The 18,215-nt window shown below is 43.5% G+C and overlaps 1 protein-coding gene across 2 annotated transcripts in view; it reads right to left on the reverse strand.

Moving 5' to 3' along the window:
- The window catches only part of B3GLCT (beta 3-glucosyltransferase), a 118,300-nt gene that overhangs the window by 91,061 nt on the left and 9,024 nt on the right, over positions 1-18,215 (reverse strand). For both annotated transcript variants that reach the window (XM_032403243.1, XM_032403242.1), the window contains exons 2-3: positions 13,027-13,076; positions 4,542-4,581 (exon numbers count right to left, since the gene is read on the reverse strand). In XM_032403243.1, the coding sequence (XP_032259134.1) occupies positions 4,542-4,581; positions 13,027-13,076 (90 nt within the window). The remainder of the gene's footprint in view (positions 1-4,541; positions 4,582-13,026; positions 13,077-18,215) is intronic.

Genomic DNA, 18,215 nt, shown 5'->3' on the forward strand with positions numbered 1-18,215 from the left:
CTAATTCTTTTCTTATAGGAGTTTATATAAATATGAACATTCTACATACCTACCTCTATTTCAAATCAGCTTCTTGGCTCTATAAATAGGACACACAGATAAGACTTAAACGAGTATCTTATGTTTCTACTGAAATGTAATATTTGATCTAGTATATCTGAAACATTAATGTAAGTGACATATCAAAAGAGGAGTTATAAAGACTTACTTTTGTTAAAAATGAAATAAACTTCAGAGAATAATTTTTACAAAATTTAATAAAGCTGAAGATGCACATTCCCGATGACCCAGAAACTCCACTCCTACTAATCATCCTTGAGAAACTTGCATATGTATAAACAAGGATATATAACAAGAGTGCTCACAGCAGGATTGTGTAAAAGGAAAAAATTTGAAGCAACTCAAATACCCACTAGTAAGACATACAAATTGGAATACCATGCAGCAACGAAAATTAACTAGCACTCGATGCATCAATCCAGATGGATATTATAGATGAATCCTACAGACTGAAAAACAAAAGCAAGCTACAAAGGAATAACCATATAAATCAATGGTTTGGGGGCACCTGGGTGGCTCAGTTGTTAAGCGTCTGCCTTTGGCTCAGGTCATGATCCCAGGGTCCTGGGATCAAGCCCTACATTGGGCTCCCTGCTCCGCGGGAAGCCTGCTTCTCCCTCTCCCACTCCCCCTGCTTGTGTTCCCTCTCTCGCTGTGTCTCTGTCAAATAAATAAATAAAATCTTCAAAAAAAATAAAAATAAAAATCAATCAATCGTTTGTGAAAAGATAAGCACAAATATATATAAGATGGATATATACCATACATATGCATATATATACATATCATATACGATCAGAAAATATAAAAGATTACATGAGAATGATATAAAAAACAAATCAAGATCATGGTTAAAAGGCTCCCGCCGTATTAGGAAGGTTTTATTTCTTAAACTAGATGGTAGATACATGGATGTTCATTATATTACTCTTTGCGGCTTCCTATATATTCAAAATAATTCATACTGGAGTTTTTAAAAGAGCAAATCCATCTGTCAAAAGGTTAATCCTGCAGTAATCAACTCCTGCCTTTTCTTCTACCAGATCAGCAAAATTCCTACCGTCCCACAAAGACAACAGTTCTTCCACATGGGGAAGAGGCTTTGCAAGAAGAAAAAAAGGGAATTCTTCTCCTTTGCTTGTACCTGAGTCACGTGCTATGGGTTGTATTTGTTTTTCCTGCTACTAAGAAATCATCACCTTCCTTCTTCTCATGCCTTGATCGCACGTGCTATGTGCATTCATCCCGCAAACATGTCTAAGTCTGTACTGAGTGCATGGTTCTGGCCTGTTGAGAGAAGCAAGCACAGCCCCAGCAAGAGCGAGCCTGAGCAGAGGTCAGAAGGCAGCCATTATAATACAGAGCCAAGTGGGGACCTATGGGAGGAAGGGGGGTGGCAAGTGCAAGAGAGCTTCTGGAAAGGGGCATTTCCTGTGCTTCCTTTAAAATGCAGCAATTTTCTGCAGACTCAGGCACAGAGGGTAGCAGATCAGGGGCAGAGAAGGAAGTGGGGTGATCACAGAGCCCACAGCCTGCCTTCTCTCTGTGGCATCAGGAATCGATGACCGGGGAGTCTGTCAGGCATTTCTGAGAAAAAGGTGAAGGGAATGGTCAGTGGTAAAGTTAGAGGGGGAGGCTGGCTCAGCCAGATCAGATCATGAAGGATTTAAGTGCACACTAAGAGGGTGGATCTTCAGATTAATAGCTTTCAAACGAGGGAAGGGCCACAGAGCCATCCGGGACCCCAGAGAGTGGGGCCTTCCCAGAAGAAGTGATGAGGACCCTGTGTCCTGGGGATGCCCACAGAAGAGGTGGGAGGAGCTTCGCAACAGAGGGAACAGTGAAGGTGTGGGGGAGCAAGTGGAATTAGGGCTCTGAAAACAGTAACAGTTAGGCATGGCTGAGAAACAGGACGCATATGGGGCAGTTACTGGTGATGAGGCAAAAGAGTAAGGGTGCACCTAACCCAGTTCCTAAAACCCTGTTAATAAGGAATGACATCCATTTACAAGCCATTCAGCCCCACCTGCATTCCAGAAAAAAATAATAATAAATAAATAAACCAGGTTAGCACAGTTAGGTGCTGAAAGCTGCTTATATACTTAAATTACTGATGTTCTTTATATCAGCTCCGAGAAGTATTTTTCTGAGAGACATCCTAAGCCCTCCCTAACTGGATCACATTCTGGCTGAGTCTAGACGCCAGGGCTCACCTTGGTGGTGGTCTTCTCTGCCTATGCTGTCCCACCCTCTGACTCTTAAGCTCCTGCTGCCCAGTCAATGGAGCTAAATAAGACGATCCCCCTATCTCCTTATCACTTCAGTCACACTCCCCTGAACTCACTGCAATTTGTCAACGGCAAACACTATCACAACTCAAGACAGATGGTCGTTGTTTCTCCTCCAGGAATGTACAATAAATGGGCCGTACACTGAGTGCCTGACAACAATGAGCGGCGTGATGGGCCAGAAGAGGAAGATAAAGAAATCAGTTAAGACTAGGAAAGAACCCGTGTGGGTCTGAGGCCAATGGTAAGTTGCAGAGCATTAAGAAAAGGTAATGGAACCAAGGAGGCCATTAGAAAAGATCCCTGAAGGAGAAATAATAATTCCTTGAAGGAAAAAGAAATCAAAGGTTTTCCTCTTCTCAGTTGCTGAGCACCTATCGTGTGCCAAACGCTCTACTAAGCGCTAATCCTTCCGGGTCCAAGGTAATCTAGAAACATGGATTCCATCCTGCTGCTGTCTCTCTGAGGAGGAATCAGTGTTCTTCTGATAAAAGCCTAATAGCAAGCAGCCTTAGGACTTAAGGCTGAGGAATAAATATGCACACACACAATACATGAAGAGCCACTCCAATTGTGTTCTACTTGGTGAGAATAATTGTCACCCATGAAATCTACTGACAAGGCAGTGAGCCAAAACAAAAAATTCTACCCCACCCTGAGTGTGGCGAGACTCTGATTCTTCTGGGAGGCTACTTTTGTAACACACACCCCCAAACCCCCTGGGCCTGCAGACCCAGGTTAACACTGTGGCAAATAAGGCTCCTGGGTCTTTCTTGGATATGCTGATACCAAATCACATATCACTAGATTTGCCATTTGTAATTGCAAGAATGTCAATTTACTTATCCAGGTAACTTCCCCTTGGTACTTTCAAGCCCATGTCCCAGACTAGTGACATTAATTCATTTAATAACCATTTTCAGACTTTCAGGGCGCCTGGGTGACTCAGTCGGTCAAGCACCCAACTCTTGATTTTGGCTCAGGTCATGATCTCTGGGTGGTGAGATGGAGCCCCACGTCAGGGTCCATGCTGGACGTGGAGCCTGCTTAAGATTCTCTCTCTCCCTTCCCCTCTGCCCCCCAACTCTAAAAATAAAAATAAAAAATAATCATTTTCTACAAGAGCCCCATCAACTCTCATAAAATAAACACACAAACACATGCCCAAACCCACAAGTGTTGGCAGCAGAGAGAACATCTCCACATGGGGAGGAGTGGCTGAGCCATCCAGGGTATCATAACATAAAGAAGAAAAAGCAATGAACCAACGCGGCTCCTTCGGAGCTGAAGACATGCATGCCCGGGGCCCAGCACAGGCCATCCTCCCTGTACCACCCAGGGGCCCTCTCCTGCCTTCTAGACTCCACAGAACCCAGGCCTGTGAAAGGAAGCCTAGAAACGAAAATGTGCCCTTTCTCTCCCGTCCAGGCCCACCTTGCAGGTCCCCACGGCCTACCCTGGGACCACCGACATCGACAAAGTTCACAGCCTTTGAGAAAAGACCCAACACGCAGATGTCAGCCTTATCATCTCGTCAAAACACTGGGGCATATTTCTCACAATACCAGAAAACAACAACAACAACTGTGACTTCATGGTCACATTTTTGAAGATGCTTACAATATACTGAAAGGGAGGACAAATAAGGGTGCACAGGGGCTGTGATGGGGGTACAGGGTGTCTACAATGACGCAAGTAGCTGCTTCTGTACCAGGGTTCTCGGGATAGTTTGACAGATGTGGTTGGTAAGCTAACCCCTACGGAAAGTGGTGTCTGCAAGTCCACAAGTGGGGAATCTGGCCCCAGGCAGAGGTTAGTCCTTTTATCCCACTAAGTGTGGGCCTAGAATGACAGAGACTGTGTCTTACTTGTCCCCGTCACCCCCACAGTGGTCAACTGGCCCAGTCCCCTACCCTTATTGGAAACTCAATAAATGAGGGTCAAGGGAATTCAATCTAACCTACTGGCTGTTGTTTCCAGTACAAATCACATGCCACTATGTCGATCTGAAAAGTGTTCTCCCTGGGTCTTCATGAGGGTAGATGTGGGGCCAGGCCCAAGACAGAACATTTGCACAGCAATACTGACCTTCTAAATAAAATCAGAAAGAGAATTCATTTCACTGAAATATAATTTACAAGAAATATACCTGGGTACATACTCATAAGTTTAAAAAAAAAAATCATTACTTACCTATGTCATTTTTCCTTGAGACACCACTTTTCTCCAAATTCTGTATTTTGGACAAAAGAGAAAAAGATAAATCTCCTCACATAACAAAGCTAGCAAAACACCAAATAAATATGCATGGTACACAGTAACATTTGGGGGAAGACGGAGAAGAGGAGAGCTTGGCAATGCTTCCCTAAAACTGGGGCGGGGGGAGGCGGGGGGGGGGGGAGCAAAGATGAGCTTCTGCGTCATGACAGGAGCCTCCCACGAGGCCCTTTCTTACTTCTTAGGTGCTCTTGGGCAAGTCACGTAATTTAACTGAGCCTCTTTCCTCCCGTGTAAAATGGAGCTAAAGCTAAGGCTTAACTGGTTCACAATGTTCTTGGGAGAGTTCATTTAAAAACCCCCATGAACTCAAAAGCATGGCAAACAAAACAGAGACAGTTTCAATGCTGGCAGTGTGGCTCATGAAGATGAGCCCCACAATTACGGTATTTATCATCTTGTGGGCTCCGACATACTGGCATCCGGAACATCACCACGATGTTCTCTTTCACCTGAGGAGCAGCACTGGGGGCCTCAACGGGGCCCGAGGAGCACGCAGCCTGCGGTTCGTGAGCTACAGAGCTCTGGACACAGGAAATCTGGACGTGGGCACAGAGACACCCGATCCTGATCCTGGGTAGATCAGGAGAGGGGCTCGTAAAAGATTTCTCTGACAAAGTGCGAAGTGTCAGCGGCTAAATCTGCCGTTTTCGAGGTCTTCTCCAGCAGACAAGGAAGGAATTTTCTCCCTAATTGTCCTTTTCTGCTTCCAACTGCCATTCACCATAATTATAACAATTGGACAGTGGCAAGTATCCTTCAATTTTCTTCACAGACTGCAATAAGAAATGCACTTGTGAGCCTTTACCAACAAAACTGGGAATAGCTCAAAAGCCAAGATACAGCCACACAGAGATGTATCCTCTCAGAATGCCAAAGGGACCATGACAATAGACAGGGAGGGGAGAGAGGGAAACAGGAAACAGGACAGTGTCTACCTTTGGCAGCATTTCCTACAATTATCTTTGTCTCAAGAACAGAAATACCACTGAGTGGAGGAGAACCCCATAGTTGGGTACTGCTTTGTTACGCCTTGGGATCAAGTGACACTTACTTCTGATAAAACACGGACTTTTTGGAAAAGCCCACTAGAAAATACTGGAACCAGAAATGCCGCTCAGCATTCACCCCTAACCTGCTGCCCATCCCTTGGCCAACCTGCCCACTCCCAAGCTGGCCAGTAGATGAGGATCATGGAAAATTTACAAGTTTAGACTTAAAAATAGAATTGGAGTGGGTAAAGAAAATATACTGTACACACACAGTGGAATATTATTCAGCTTTAAAAAGGACGGACATTCTGGAACATGCTACACCAAGGTACCTTGAGGACATAATGCTAAGTGAAAGAAACCAGACACAAAAAGACAAACACTGTACGATTCCACTTACAGCATCATCTGATTCATAGAAACAGAAAGCAGAGGGATGGTTGCCAGGGGCCAGGGAAGGAGAACAGAGAGCTGTTTAATGCGGACATTTTGTTTTGTGAAATGGAAAGAGACCTGGATATTGTCTGCGTGACAGTATGAATATCCTTAATACTGCTGATCTGTACACTTAGAAATGGTTAAGGTGGTAAATTTTATGTTATGTGTATTTTATCATAATTAAAAAAGAGAGAGAGAGAGAGAGAGATGATCCAATCCAACACTCCCCTTTACAAATGAGAAAATGGAGGCTCAGAACAGGTAAAGGATTTGCCCAGAGTCCAACAGTCATTCTAGCCACAGAACCAGGATGAAAATCCAGGTCTTCTGAGTTCTTCCCAACGTTCCTTTTATCCACCCATGGGATAATGCATGCCCTGTCTTCCTCCAGAGGTATTCTTCAGAAAACATGCACCAGAAGAAAGCTCACTTGAGAGTGAGCTCCAAGTGATACCCACAACAAAAGTCACCTTTAGCAATAAGCTGAAAGATTAAAAAAAAAAAAAAAAATACCCTGAACTCAGTGTTTCCTGACTAACTTAAGCTGGAAACCAACTGGACTTCCTACCACATCTCTTTGTGAAAACAAAGAAAATCAACCAAAATTACATATATTTCCATTTGTTATTAAGCCCTGCGGCTCCAACTGGCTGAAAACAAGAGCTCGGAAATGATTAACCATTTCGAATGGATCGATTTGTAAACTGTAAAAATAAAACATCCAAGAATGGTTGCATTAAGTGAACTGAATGGAACCAAAATGGTCTTGAGCAATTTCCCCTTTGAGAAAGAAAATTAGACTAAATGAACGAATTGACAGGACATTTAAAATTCTGTCTCCAGCTTTCCTCGTGAAAAGGCTTAGCTCTTCCTAAGAAGAAACACGTGGTTTGTTTCATTATCTCTGCTGCCATGTTTCTTACACTATCAATATCAGTCAAAATGTGCTGTCAGTTTTGTAAGTCAACTGAACTGCTATTCAGATAGGAAAGAGATTTCTTACTAATGTATCTACCCCACAGGCAGCTCCTACCCTAGCTGGGAAAAGACAAATCCAAGTCACCCTCTGGTACAGGTTTTATTGGTGAAGGCACGATAGATTTGAACACCTGTAATCCACATATGTACGGCCTTGTTTACAAAGCCTTCATGAAAAGAAGATAAAACATCCTCCCAAGAATTTGACAGGAAATCTTTTAAGAAGAGAAGTAAAATGGCATCTTGTACCCAGTCACAAACAACCACCACCCCCCTAGACGTTGAATAAAATGAATTGGTCAGGATGTGTTCATCAGTGGACTCATCTAAAAGCTGGTCCTGGTTTTTAATTCTGCCCCCACCATTTAGTAGCTCAGGCCTCAGTTTCTCATCTGTAAACAGGAAGAATAATTATATCACAGGGTCGTTGTGGGAATTTCATTAGGTAATATAATGCTGAGCGGAGCATCTGCCCAAAGAAAATGCTCAATAGTTGTTAACTACTAGTCTTTTTTAATCATGAACATCATCTACTTCATATGAAGTCAACTAACACCATAAAAGAAATTTAACTGATAAAAGCAGTAAGGTCTATAGTTCCTCTTTTATACTTGGATTTGCTTAAGATTCCTCTCGCAAGACTGCGTAGGTCTTTCTTGCTGTCCTATCAGGTACACATTTAAATAGGGTCTGGCACTGTTTCAAGTGATAGACACACACACACACACAATCTTCAAGACAGCTTTTTGATATAGGTCCTATTACCCCATCTCCTAGATGAGGAAGCTGAGGCCAAGAGGGTCAGTAAGTCCCACAGCATATCAGTGTTGGAGGAGGGACGTGAACCACAGTGTCCAACCCTACCCCTACATGACACAAGATACAGTATCATAAGCCACCACAGGGTGTAAGTCTGGGCAAGAAAGACTACAGGTTGAAGCAGTGGGCGCCGTGGCTGAGGGGGTTCCGCGGCCTGGAGCTCGAGCCTGGCTGGGCAGGCTCCCCTGAAAGCTGAGCTAGGTCAGAATCCGGGTCAATGCCAGGGACCAGGAACCCAGAAGAGGTGCCTAGGCCCAGAGGTCAGGCCCCAGGCGGTATGACAGGGGCAGCACCCAGAATTCGGATGTGAAGCCACCAGATGTCCTGATGTGTGGGGCGGGCCCCCAACCCTGAGCAGGGATGCTGGCATTCGGACAGAGCACTGCCTAGGGCCCCACACTAAAGCAAGCAGTGAGGTGAGGGGCAGGGAAGGTGGGTGCTTCTGAACAGCACGGCCCGGCAGGTCCTGATCAGTTCTGCCGAGGGTGATCAACTAATGATAATCCCAAATTAATGTGGTTGTTGGTAAGAGCCTTAACTCCTATCTCCAGGTTCATCTACAGACTTTGGGCGAGCTTGGACAAATGAATTCTTCCCCAGATCCCAGTCTCGGGTATGGTCTAGACATTTTATCACTGCCTCTCCTCAGGGGATTAATGGTTTTTTTGGCTCCGTGGCCTAAGCACAGATGGGGTTAATGACATTTTTCAAGGACTTTAATATCTTTGCATGAAAAGTGACACGAAGATATAAGACTCACCTTATTTCTATCTATATTTATATTTATATATACATATATATTTAAGAAGACATATACATATATATTTCCCCATTTGAAAAGGTGGGTTAGAACCTATGCTTGTAAGTATAGGTTATAATTCTCAATTCATTACACAAAATTTTAATTCCTTATTAATATCCCTTAGGTAGCACTTTAAATTCATTTCAAATGAGTTTTATTATTGCCAAACGCACATACACATTATAATGCACACAGCTATATAATATAAAATTACGGTATGAAAAATTCAAGGATTCAGGAAATTAAGACTCTGACTTCACCTTTTATTTTTTTTTAAAGATTTTATTTGAGAGAGAGAGAGCAGAATGGGAGAAAGTGCAGGAGCAGGGAGGAGGGGCAGAGGGAGAGGGAGAAGCAGATTCCGGGCCTAGCAGGGAGCTCCAGATGCCAGGCTCCATCCCAGGACCCTGGGATCATGACCTGAACCCAAGGCAGACACTTAACCAACTGAGCCCCCCAGACGCCTTTTAATTGCCATATGACCTCAGTCAAATCACATAACTTCTTTGAGGCTAAGTTTTCTCTGCTATGCAGGCATGCCTCCTTTTATTGTGCTTCGCTTTATCATGTTTTGCAGATACCGTGTTTTTTACAAACCAAAGGTCGGTGACAACCCTGCGTCCAGCAAGTCTATCGGTGCCTTTTTTTCCAACAGCATTTGCTCACTTTGTGTCTCTGTGTCCCATTTTGGTGATCCTCACAATATTTTAAATTTTTTCATTATAATTACATTTGTTATGTGGATATCTTTGATAGCACTATTGTAATTGTTCTGGGGTGCCCTGAGCTGCACCCATAAAAGAGGATAAACTTCATTGACAAATGGTGTGTGTGTTCTGACTGTTCCACTAACTGGCTGTTCTCCCTTCTCTCTCCCTCTTTTCTGGGCTCCCTATTCCAAGACACAACAATACTGAAATTAGGCCAGTTAGTAACCCTACAGTGGCCTCTAAGTGCTCAAATGAAAGGAAAGGTCACGTGTCTCTCACTTTAAATCAAAAACTAAAAATGGTTAAGCTTAGTGAGGAAGGCATGTTGAAAGCCGAGATAGGCCCAAAGCTAGGCCTCTTGCACCAAACATCAGCCAAGCTGGGAATGTGAAGGAAAAGTTCTTGGAGGACATAAAAAGTGCTGCTCCAGTGAACACATGAATGATAAGAAAGTCAAACAGCCTTACTGCTGAGGTGGAGAGAGTTCGAGTGGTCTGGAGAGAAGAGCAAACCAGCCCCAGCATTCCCTTAAGCCAAAGCCTAATCCAGAGCAAGGCCCTAGCTAGCTCTCTGTAATTCTGTGAGGGCTGAGAGAGGTGAGGAGGCTGCAGAAGGAAAGTCTGAAGCGGCAGAGGTTGGTTCACGAGGTCGAAGGAAAGAAGCCAGCTCCACAACAGAAAGCACAAGGTGAAGCAGCGAGGGCTGGTGGAGAAGCTGCAGCAAGTTCTCCAGAAGGTCCAGCTACAATAGCAATGAAGGTGGCTACACTCCACAGCAGGTTTCCAGTGTAGACAAGACAGCCTTCTACTGGAAGAAGATGCCATCGAGGATTTTCATAGCAAGAGAGGAGAAGTCAATACCTGGCTTCAAAGCTTCAAAGGACAAGCTGACTCTCTTGTTAGAGGCTAATGCAGCTGGTGACTTGAAGCTGATAACAATGCTCACTGACCATTCCAAAAACCCTAGGGCTCTTAAGAATTAAGCTAAACTGAGTACCTCGGTGGCTCAGTCGGTTAAGTGTCTGCCTTCAGCTCAGGTCATGATCCCAGGGTCCTGGGATCAAGTCTTGCATCGGGCTCCCTGCTCAGTGGGGAGCCTGCTTCTCCCTCTGCTCCTCCCCCCTCACTCATGCTTTCTCTCTCTCTCTCAAATAAAATCTTTAAAAAAAAAAGTACACTGAGCACTGAGTAACATATGCAATTGTTGAATTGCTACATTGTACACCTGAAACAATGTAACACTCTATATTAACTATATTGGAATTAAATTCTTTAAAATAAAAGATAAATAAAAAGAAACACATTTCATGAGGCTAATGATCTCATGGTGATTCTCTGATGGATCCAGGCAAAGAAAATTGAAAACCTTCTGGAAAGGATTCACCATTCTACATGCCATTAAGAACATTCATGATTCATGGGAAGAGGTCAAAATATGAACGTTAACAGGAGTTTGAAAGAAGTTGATTCCAACCCTCGTGGATGACTCTGAGGGATTCAAGACTTCAGTAAAGGCAGTGACTAACTGCATTTGTGGTGGAAATAGCAAGAGGACTAGAATTAGAAATGGAACTGGGGGTAGGGGGGTGGTGGTATGGGCAAAACAGATGAAGGGGAGAGAGAGCTACAGGCTTCCAGCTGTGGAATGAGTAAGTCATGGGCATGAAAGGCACAGCACAAGGAGTATAGTCAATGGTGTTGTAATAGTGTTGTATGAGGACAGATGGGAGCTCCATTTGTGGGGAGCACAGCAGAATGTACAAACTTGTCTACTTACAATGTTGTACACTTGAAACTAATGTAACATTGTGTGTAAACTCTACTTCAATTAAAAAATAAATAAATAACTGGAGCCTGAAGATGGATCCATCTCATGATCAAACTTGAACGGATAAGGAGTTGCTTCTCATGGACGAGCCAAGAAAGTGGTTTCGTGAGATGGAATCTGCTGGTGAAGACACCGTGAAGACTGTTGAAATGACCACAAAGGATCTGGAATATGACACCAACTTAGCTGACAAAGCAGCAGCAGGGTTTGAGAGGATTGACTCCAGTTTTGAAAGAAGTTCTACCGTGGATGAAATGCTATCAAACAGCATCACCCACTATAGAGAAATCATTTGTGAAAGGAAGAGTCAATCGATGGGGCAAAGTTTATTGTTGTCTTATTTTAAGAAATTGCCACAGCCACCCCAGCGTTCAGCAACCACCACCCTGATCAGTCAGCAGCCATCGACAGCGAGGCAAGATCCTCCACCGGCAGAAAGATTAGGACTCGCTGAAAGCACAGGTGATGGTTAGCATAATTTTTTTAGCAATAAAGTACTTTTTAATTCAGGTATATGTTTTAAACATAATGCTATTATACACTTAACAGACTACAGTACAGTGTAAACACAACTTTTATTATGCACTAAAAACCAAAAAAAATTCATTTGACTTGCTTTATTGCAGTATTCGCTTTCTTGTGGTATTCGCTTTATTGCAGTGGTCTGGAACCAAACCCACACTATCCCCAAGGTATGCCAATACATGGGAATATCTGTTTTGCTTAGCAATAACAGGATCATTGAGAAGATCAAGTTAATGAAATGTCTGAAAATGTTTTATTAACCATAAAGTATCTTAAAACCAAAGGAAATCATTATTATTGTTCCTGCATAGGAAACCCACAGTACAGTTAGAACAGATAATACTCTGGTGACAAAAGAAACATCCTTTTAAACAATGCTTTTATGCTAATTGTGGGATAAAAAATAAAGTCAACTGAGCCTTAACTAATATAAAGACAATTCATATTCTTAAAATATTGTTTCTCTTTAAAAAAAAAATACTGTTTCTCTTTCTCATCTGCTAAATTCATCTAGTGCAAAGCCTAAATGGTAAACATGAGGCAAAGTTCTTGAATGAAATCAATGATGAAAAAAGCAGCAGCTCTGAGATTTGGGTAAGTGTTGTCCTGTCTCCATCAGTTCCCCAGGTCTCAGTTCCTGGGTCTGACTGTACAAGAAGCCTGGCAGTCACCTTTGGGGACTCTCACACAGTGCCACCTTCAGGGAGAGGGATGCTCAGGCTTTTGTGACCCCAGGGACATAGCATAAGACTCCTTTCTCAGACTGGAAAAATGAAGCCCAAGTTTAGATGTGGTCAGACTAGAGAAAACTACGGTATCCAAGCAAGACTTCTAAAATGTCTAACTCCGTTTCAAAATACTTTTTCTTACAATGAAATTTGAAACCTATTTGGTCTGTTTTAACTATTAAAGGACTTTTTTTAAAAGCAAGCTTATCTGTAGGTTGCCACTAGGGATTAAAAATCTATGGTTGAGGGGCGCCTGGGTGGCTCAGTCGGTTAGGTGGCTGCCTTCGGCTCGGGTCATGATCCCTGGGTCCTGGGATCGAGGCCCACGTCCGGCTCCCTGCTCAGTGGAGAGCCTGCTTCTCCCTCTCTCTCTGCCTGCGTCTCTGCCTACTTGTGCTTTCTCTCTCTGTGTCAAATAAATAAATAAAATCTTTAAAAAAAAAAATCTATGGTTGACCAACATTTCATTAATTGATAATAAAAACTGGTAACTGTTGAAAGATGAAATCATTACAGCTCCCATTAAAGAAAATACAAATGAATCTCAGACAGGAAGAATAGATTTGATCATGAGAATAGTACCTTAGATTGCTTGACCTCTTTCTCTGTATCTTCAGAAACCAAAGCAAAAGCTAGAAAAAAGAAAACATTTTCCCATTAAAATTATCAATTAAGATTTATTCTCACATTCAACAGTTGTGCTTAAAATGAGAAAAAAAAAGGGGGTACTTTAATAAGACATACTTTGCTCATTTTTAAAAGCGGCTCCATTGCCTCAAACCAGCACGGCGGGCCACCTTCATCTCCGGACCTGAAATTATTCACCACTGGGAAGCCAACATGCTTAGGCTACCAAGCGAAAGAAATACTACACCAAAGAAATTAGAATCTGTATACCATTTGTGTCTATGGATAGAAACTACAAAATAGATGCGTGCAAAATACACCTTCTTAGCAACCTCGATTCTGGTGCCTTCTAAAGCGAAGGGGAATTCCTGAGAATCCAGAGGGAAGCAGTACAAATTCCTACTCACACAATCACTTCCAGAGCCCAGCAGGCAACAGAGCTAAATCTGGGGCAAGCTTTCAGTCTCAGGGGCTGCCAGGTTAGAAGCGTGGTGCAGATAATGCTGCCGCACGCAGGGGAGACTTAACAAAGCCCACTAACACAACGGGGCCAGGAGAGTGAGGGGAATTAAAATCACTCCCTATTTAGAAGGACTGCATGTTTTGAGCTGGAGCCCATAAACAGATAAGAATATCCCTACAGACACACCTAGGCTCTACATTCAAAATCGTCATCATCATCATCACATGCCAGTAACACTTTGAAAATACAAAGCAAAATAATAAACCCAACAGTCAGGAAGTTTAACCAGACAAAAAAATAATATACTTTAATTTGATAGTGCATTTCTCCTGAGGAGCTAAGAGGAAAGCACCTCATAGAGTTTGCTTTCTCCAATTCGCATCCCCAGGAGAAAATGGGCAATGGCATAGAGCAGTAATGTACGAAAAGTGCTGGACAACCAATTCCACGGAGCAGTAATGTAGCACAAGGGGTTTCAGCGGTAGGTCTCCCAGGCTAACAGAGGAGACCCTCCTGAGAAGCAGCAGACAACCTCCTCCATTCGGACCCCTCCAACCCCACCCCCACTCCCAGACATCGCTGCCTCAAATTCTCTCTCCATTAACATGTGCTCAAAGGAAATAATCGGAAAGCATTCACATGAAGATGCAAATGACTGACATCGTTTAATCATTTCCATTTCCAGGATGACATTTGAAAAGGCAGGGGGAAATTGAAATGTAAGCCAAATGAACCTGTATGTGTGGAATTTGGATAACAGCAGATGTTATGCGAGGCCTCCCTGAGACCACCTCCTATAAATAATAATCCCCAACTCCACCCCTCCTTACCTTCCTCACTCTTTCTTTTTCTCCAGAGCACTTACTACCATAATACATATTTATTTGTTTATTGCTTGTCTTACATATTAGTTTATTGTAAGCTCCATGAAGGCAGGAATGTGATTTTATTAACTGCCTGCCCCATACCTAGAACACAGCCAGCACACAGAGGAAGGGTCAATAAATATTTATCAAATGAATCAATCAATCAATACGAGTCTTTACAATGGCACTAGGATCCCATCATTCACGGACTGTCTACTCCTTACACTAGGTAGCATCCACCAAGCAAGTTGAAGGAATTTAGTGTGTCCTCCCAACACCAATTTATTCTCAGTAGGACCTAATCTACTTTCTCATTTTACACACACACACACACACACAAGACGGCAACCATGAAGCCCAAATCATTCATTAAATTCTAAGAAGAAAGGAGAGATTTAACCCCAAACACCATTTTAAATTCTGCTTCTGGGTATTTAATTCCTTGGCTTTGTCATATTTGATTTACCTCCAAACTAGCATGCACACTTAAAACCCTCAAGAAGATATCAAAAATAGAATTATTAATGAAGATCATATAGGGAAGTCACAACATGTTAATATCACTCAGCACCACAGAATTCCAAGAAACAGAACATTCCAACAACTTGCAGGATATAACAACCATGGTCAATCTAAGACGCAACTCTGAGTCCAAAATCCGTCTCTGCCGACTCCATCAATTCTTAATTCCAAACACAGACAGTTAAAGCTCTCTGGGCTAGAATTCCCTCTTTTGTTAAAAAAAAAAAAAAAAAAAAAAAAAAAAACCCTTCTCAGTTTAACACGTTCAGTGACTCATCATCTAATAACCAGGATTTAGTCTTTCCTCACTTTTTTTGCAGGCCAGATGGCTATGTAAAAGGAATAGTATGTCAACACGAAAGCCCTTTAGAATGCAGACTCTATACTGAAGAAAACATGTCTTTATTTGGTTATCAGTTCTGCAAGTTACTAGCACATCACCTTTCGTAAGTAAGCAACTAATGTCATTTGATAATGTTTCACATAGGAATCACAGGGAGGGATGACATTCCCAATAAATCAAGGGAATTCCACAAATCCTCCTTGTCATAATCAAGCCAGCATACTTCTATTCAGGCAACACTTAATTGAAGTGAGAGTAAACTAGATTTTAGTTCCCTCCAAAACCACAAAGGCCTAGATTTAAAATATCCTTTAAAAAGAAAAAAAAAAAAAAAAACATACAAAACTGTCATTTGTCTCCTTCACACTCTGCTGTGAAATTAAGAACTCCCTTTTTCCCCATCATAGAAATAAAGTATACAATGTTTAAAGCAGTAACAAAGAGGCACCCGGCCGGCTCAGCCAGTACAGCACGTGACTCTTGATCTTGGGGTCATGAATTCAAGTCTCACGTTGGGCATAAAGCTTACTTTAAAAAAATAAATAAAGCACTAAGGTAAAAAATGCATCCGTTACTTTCAGGTATCAGCGCAAATCACATGGCAAGATAATCCTCATTAAATGAATATAAAAAAATACTAGCTGGTTTTATATTTATGTTTCCATAATCAAAATAAAACAAATCACCAAGGAACCAAATGCATTTTGAAGGCACAGAATATGCTATACCACTAATAAATCCAATCTTAAAATAATGAATCCTTTACAAAATTCTTACTCACAAAATCCAGGCTTTCACAGTTGGTACAAATGAAGGAGAAACGGTAAAATTAGAGGAGAAAGTGATAAAAATTAGCAAGTGAGGTAAGAAATTACCTGTCACATGGTGGGACTTTAACACTGCATGCCGAGGGGTGGGGGGAAGAAGGAGGGAGGAAAGGAATCCCCCAACTCTGCCAAAGGGAGGGGCCACCTGGGGCTGGATGTTTGCTGTTTGGCTTCATACTAATTTCCAGATTCAGTGGGGGAAAAATATTCTTGAAAGCTTGGCCTTAATGTGCAGTTGGAGAACTATTCCAAGGTAAATCATGCTCTTATATGCCAAACTGCTGTTTAAAAGTAATTTTCCCTTTTCTATTTTCAACATGAATTCCTGTGAATTGCTACAGGGAACTATATTTAAAGTGCAAATCAGGATGGGCAATAGAAATAAGACCTTTCTGAGATAACTTTAAATAATTCAAGCCAACTAATGTGTTAACACACCTACTCTAAGAGATAAATCAAGATTTTACAACTAACCTGGGACGAAGATTTATAGGCCAGCCTAAGCCCTAGAGTGCCAGAAAACTGGAGAGGAATTAATTGCAACGCATTTAAGCAACACTAATCAACTATCGTTGATTATCCTAGCCTATCGTTTCTTGTTCCTGGGAGGGAGCAAGGGACCACGGGCAGGAAGGATGATTGCCCCTCCTAGCTCCTCGCGCCGTTCTGTTCCTCTTCCCTGGTTTGTCCTCCCAGACTCTCCCAGGAACACCGATCATAGAAACCAGATTAAACACAAAAAAACAAAACCACTGAGACACTAAATAACCCCACTCAGAGGGGCGCTGCCGGCATTAACTGAGATAAGGTACACAGTGTTTAGTGTGGGGCTCAGCATAGTCAAGGCTCAAGAGTGTCTCCATAATGCCGCTGGTGAGGCAATGATCGCGGTCAGTCCGGGCAATGTCTAGCTGGTCGTGGGCCCTACCCCGGAACTGCATGTCCCTGGCTCTGCCATTCAGGAGAAAGCTTGCAGCTGGGGCCCCTGCGTGGCTCAGGGTCTCACACGGGCTCTGCCCCACTTTCTCTTCTGACACGCTGTGGGAGGGAGCCTGTGGGCCTTCACTTTCTTTCCTGTGACCTACTTACAAAACGTTTCACCCAGCACAGCTCCCCCCCTGCGTGGCTCCAGCTCCCTGGAGCTTTCCAGGTTGAAATCAAAGTCCTGGAGGCCTTAAGCTCCAGGATGTGCAGCCCACAGCTGATTTACTTAGTTACAATTACCTACTTTGAAGATAATCCGTGCCCGCAGAGCGACCAGAAACCAATGCACCCCTACCCAGCAGGAGGGGGCAGAGCCTGCCTTTCCTTCCTCCTCTTCAGACAAATCTACTGTTCCCTGGGGCTGTGCACAAACTGGGTAGCAGCTCCATCCACCTTGAGCCCCCCCCCCCCCCCCCCCCCCCCCCGCAACCTGAGGATGGAGGGCCCCCGGCACTCCACATGGGCCAAGGACAGAACCAGCCCAGGCATGTGGCCAAAGATCAACTGGTTTCACATGTGTTATGTTTCTAGAATAGGGCCTGGCACATGCAAAGTGCTTTGGGCCTTAGCGGTTACTGTCGTTATTATTAGTTTATATTTTCATTTGTGCAACAGAAAATCAGAGAGGGGCTGTGTGCAACCACCCATCCTGCCAGGGGCTGGGGAAGATGAGCAAGCAGCTACCCAAGGCGCTGACATGAGACACAAGTCCTTCAGTCAACAACCAAGGGCACAAGTGCCCACCCTACTGGTTGTCCTTCTAATGGGAGTCCCTAAAGGAGCACCTGGGGTAGAGACAGGGGCCATCTCACCCAAGGCAGGGCAGCAGAGGGAAGGGGAGGCTTCCGGAAAGCACTGCTTGGACCAAGCTCAACACAGTGCTTGAGCAAGTAAATTCCAGGCAGCAGAGACTTCAAGTTACAAGAGCAAGGAGGACTGGAAACAGGCTTCTGCATCAAAGCTTGGTGAATAGTCCAGTGTACCCAGAGCACAGACACCTGAGGGGGGGACTAGGGCATGCACACCTGGGGGGAGGGGGATACTGGGGTATGCACACCTGGGGGGGGGGGGGGACGGGGCATGCACACCTGGGGGGAGGGGGAGACTGGGGCATGCACACCTGAGGAGGGGAGAGACTG

The sequence above is a fragment of the Phoca vitulina genome, unplaced genomic scaffold, assembly GCF_004348235.1.
Source record: "Phoca vitulina isolate PV1807 unplaced genomic scaffold, GSC_HSeal_1.0 scaffold5, whole genome shotgun sequence".
NCBI classification, from domain to species: domain Eukaryota; kingdom Metazoa; phylum Chordata; class Mammalia; order Carnivora; family Phocidae; genus Phoca; species Phoca vitulina.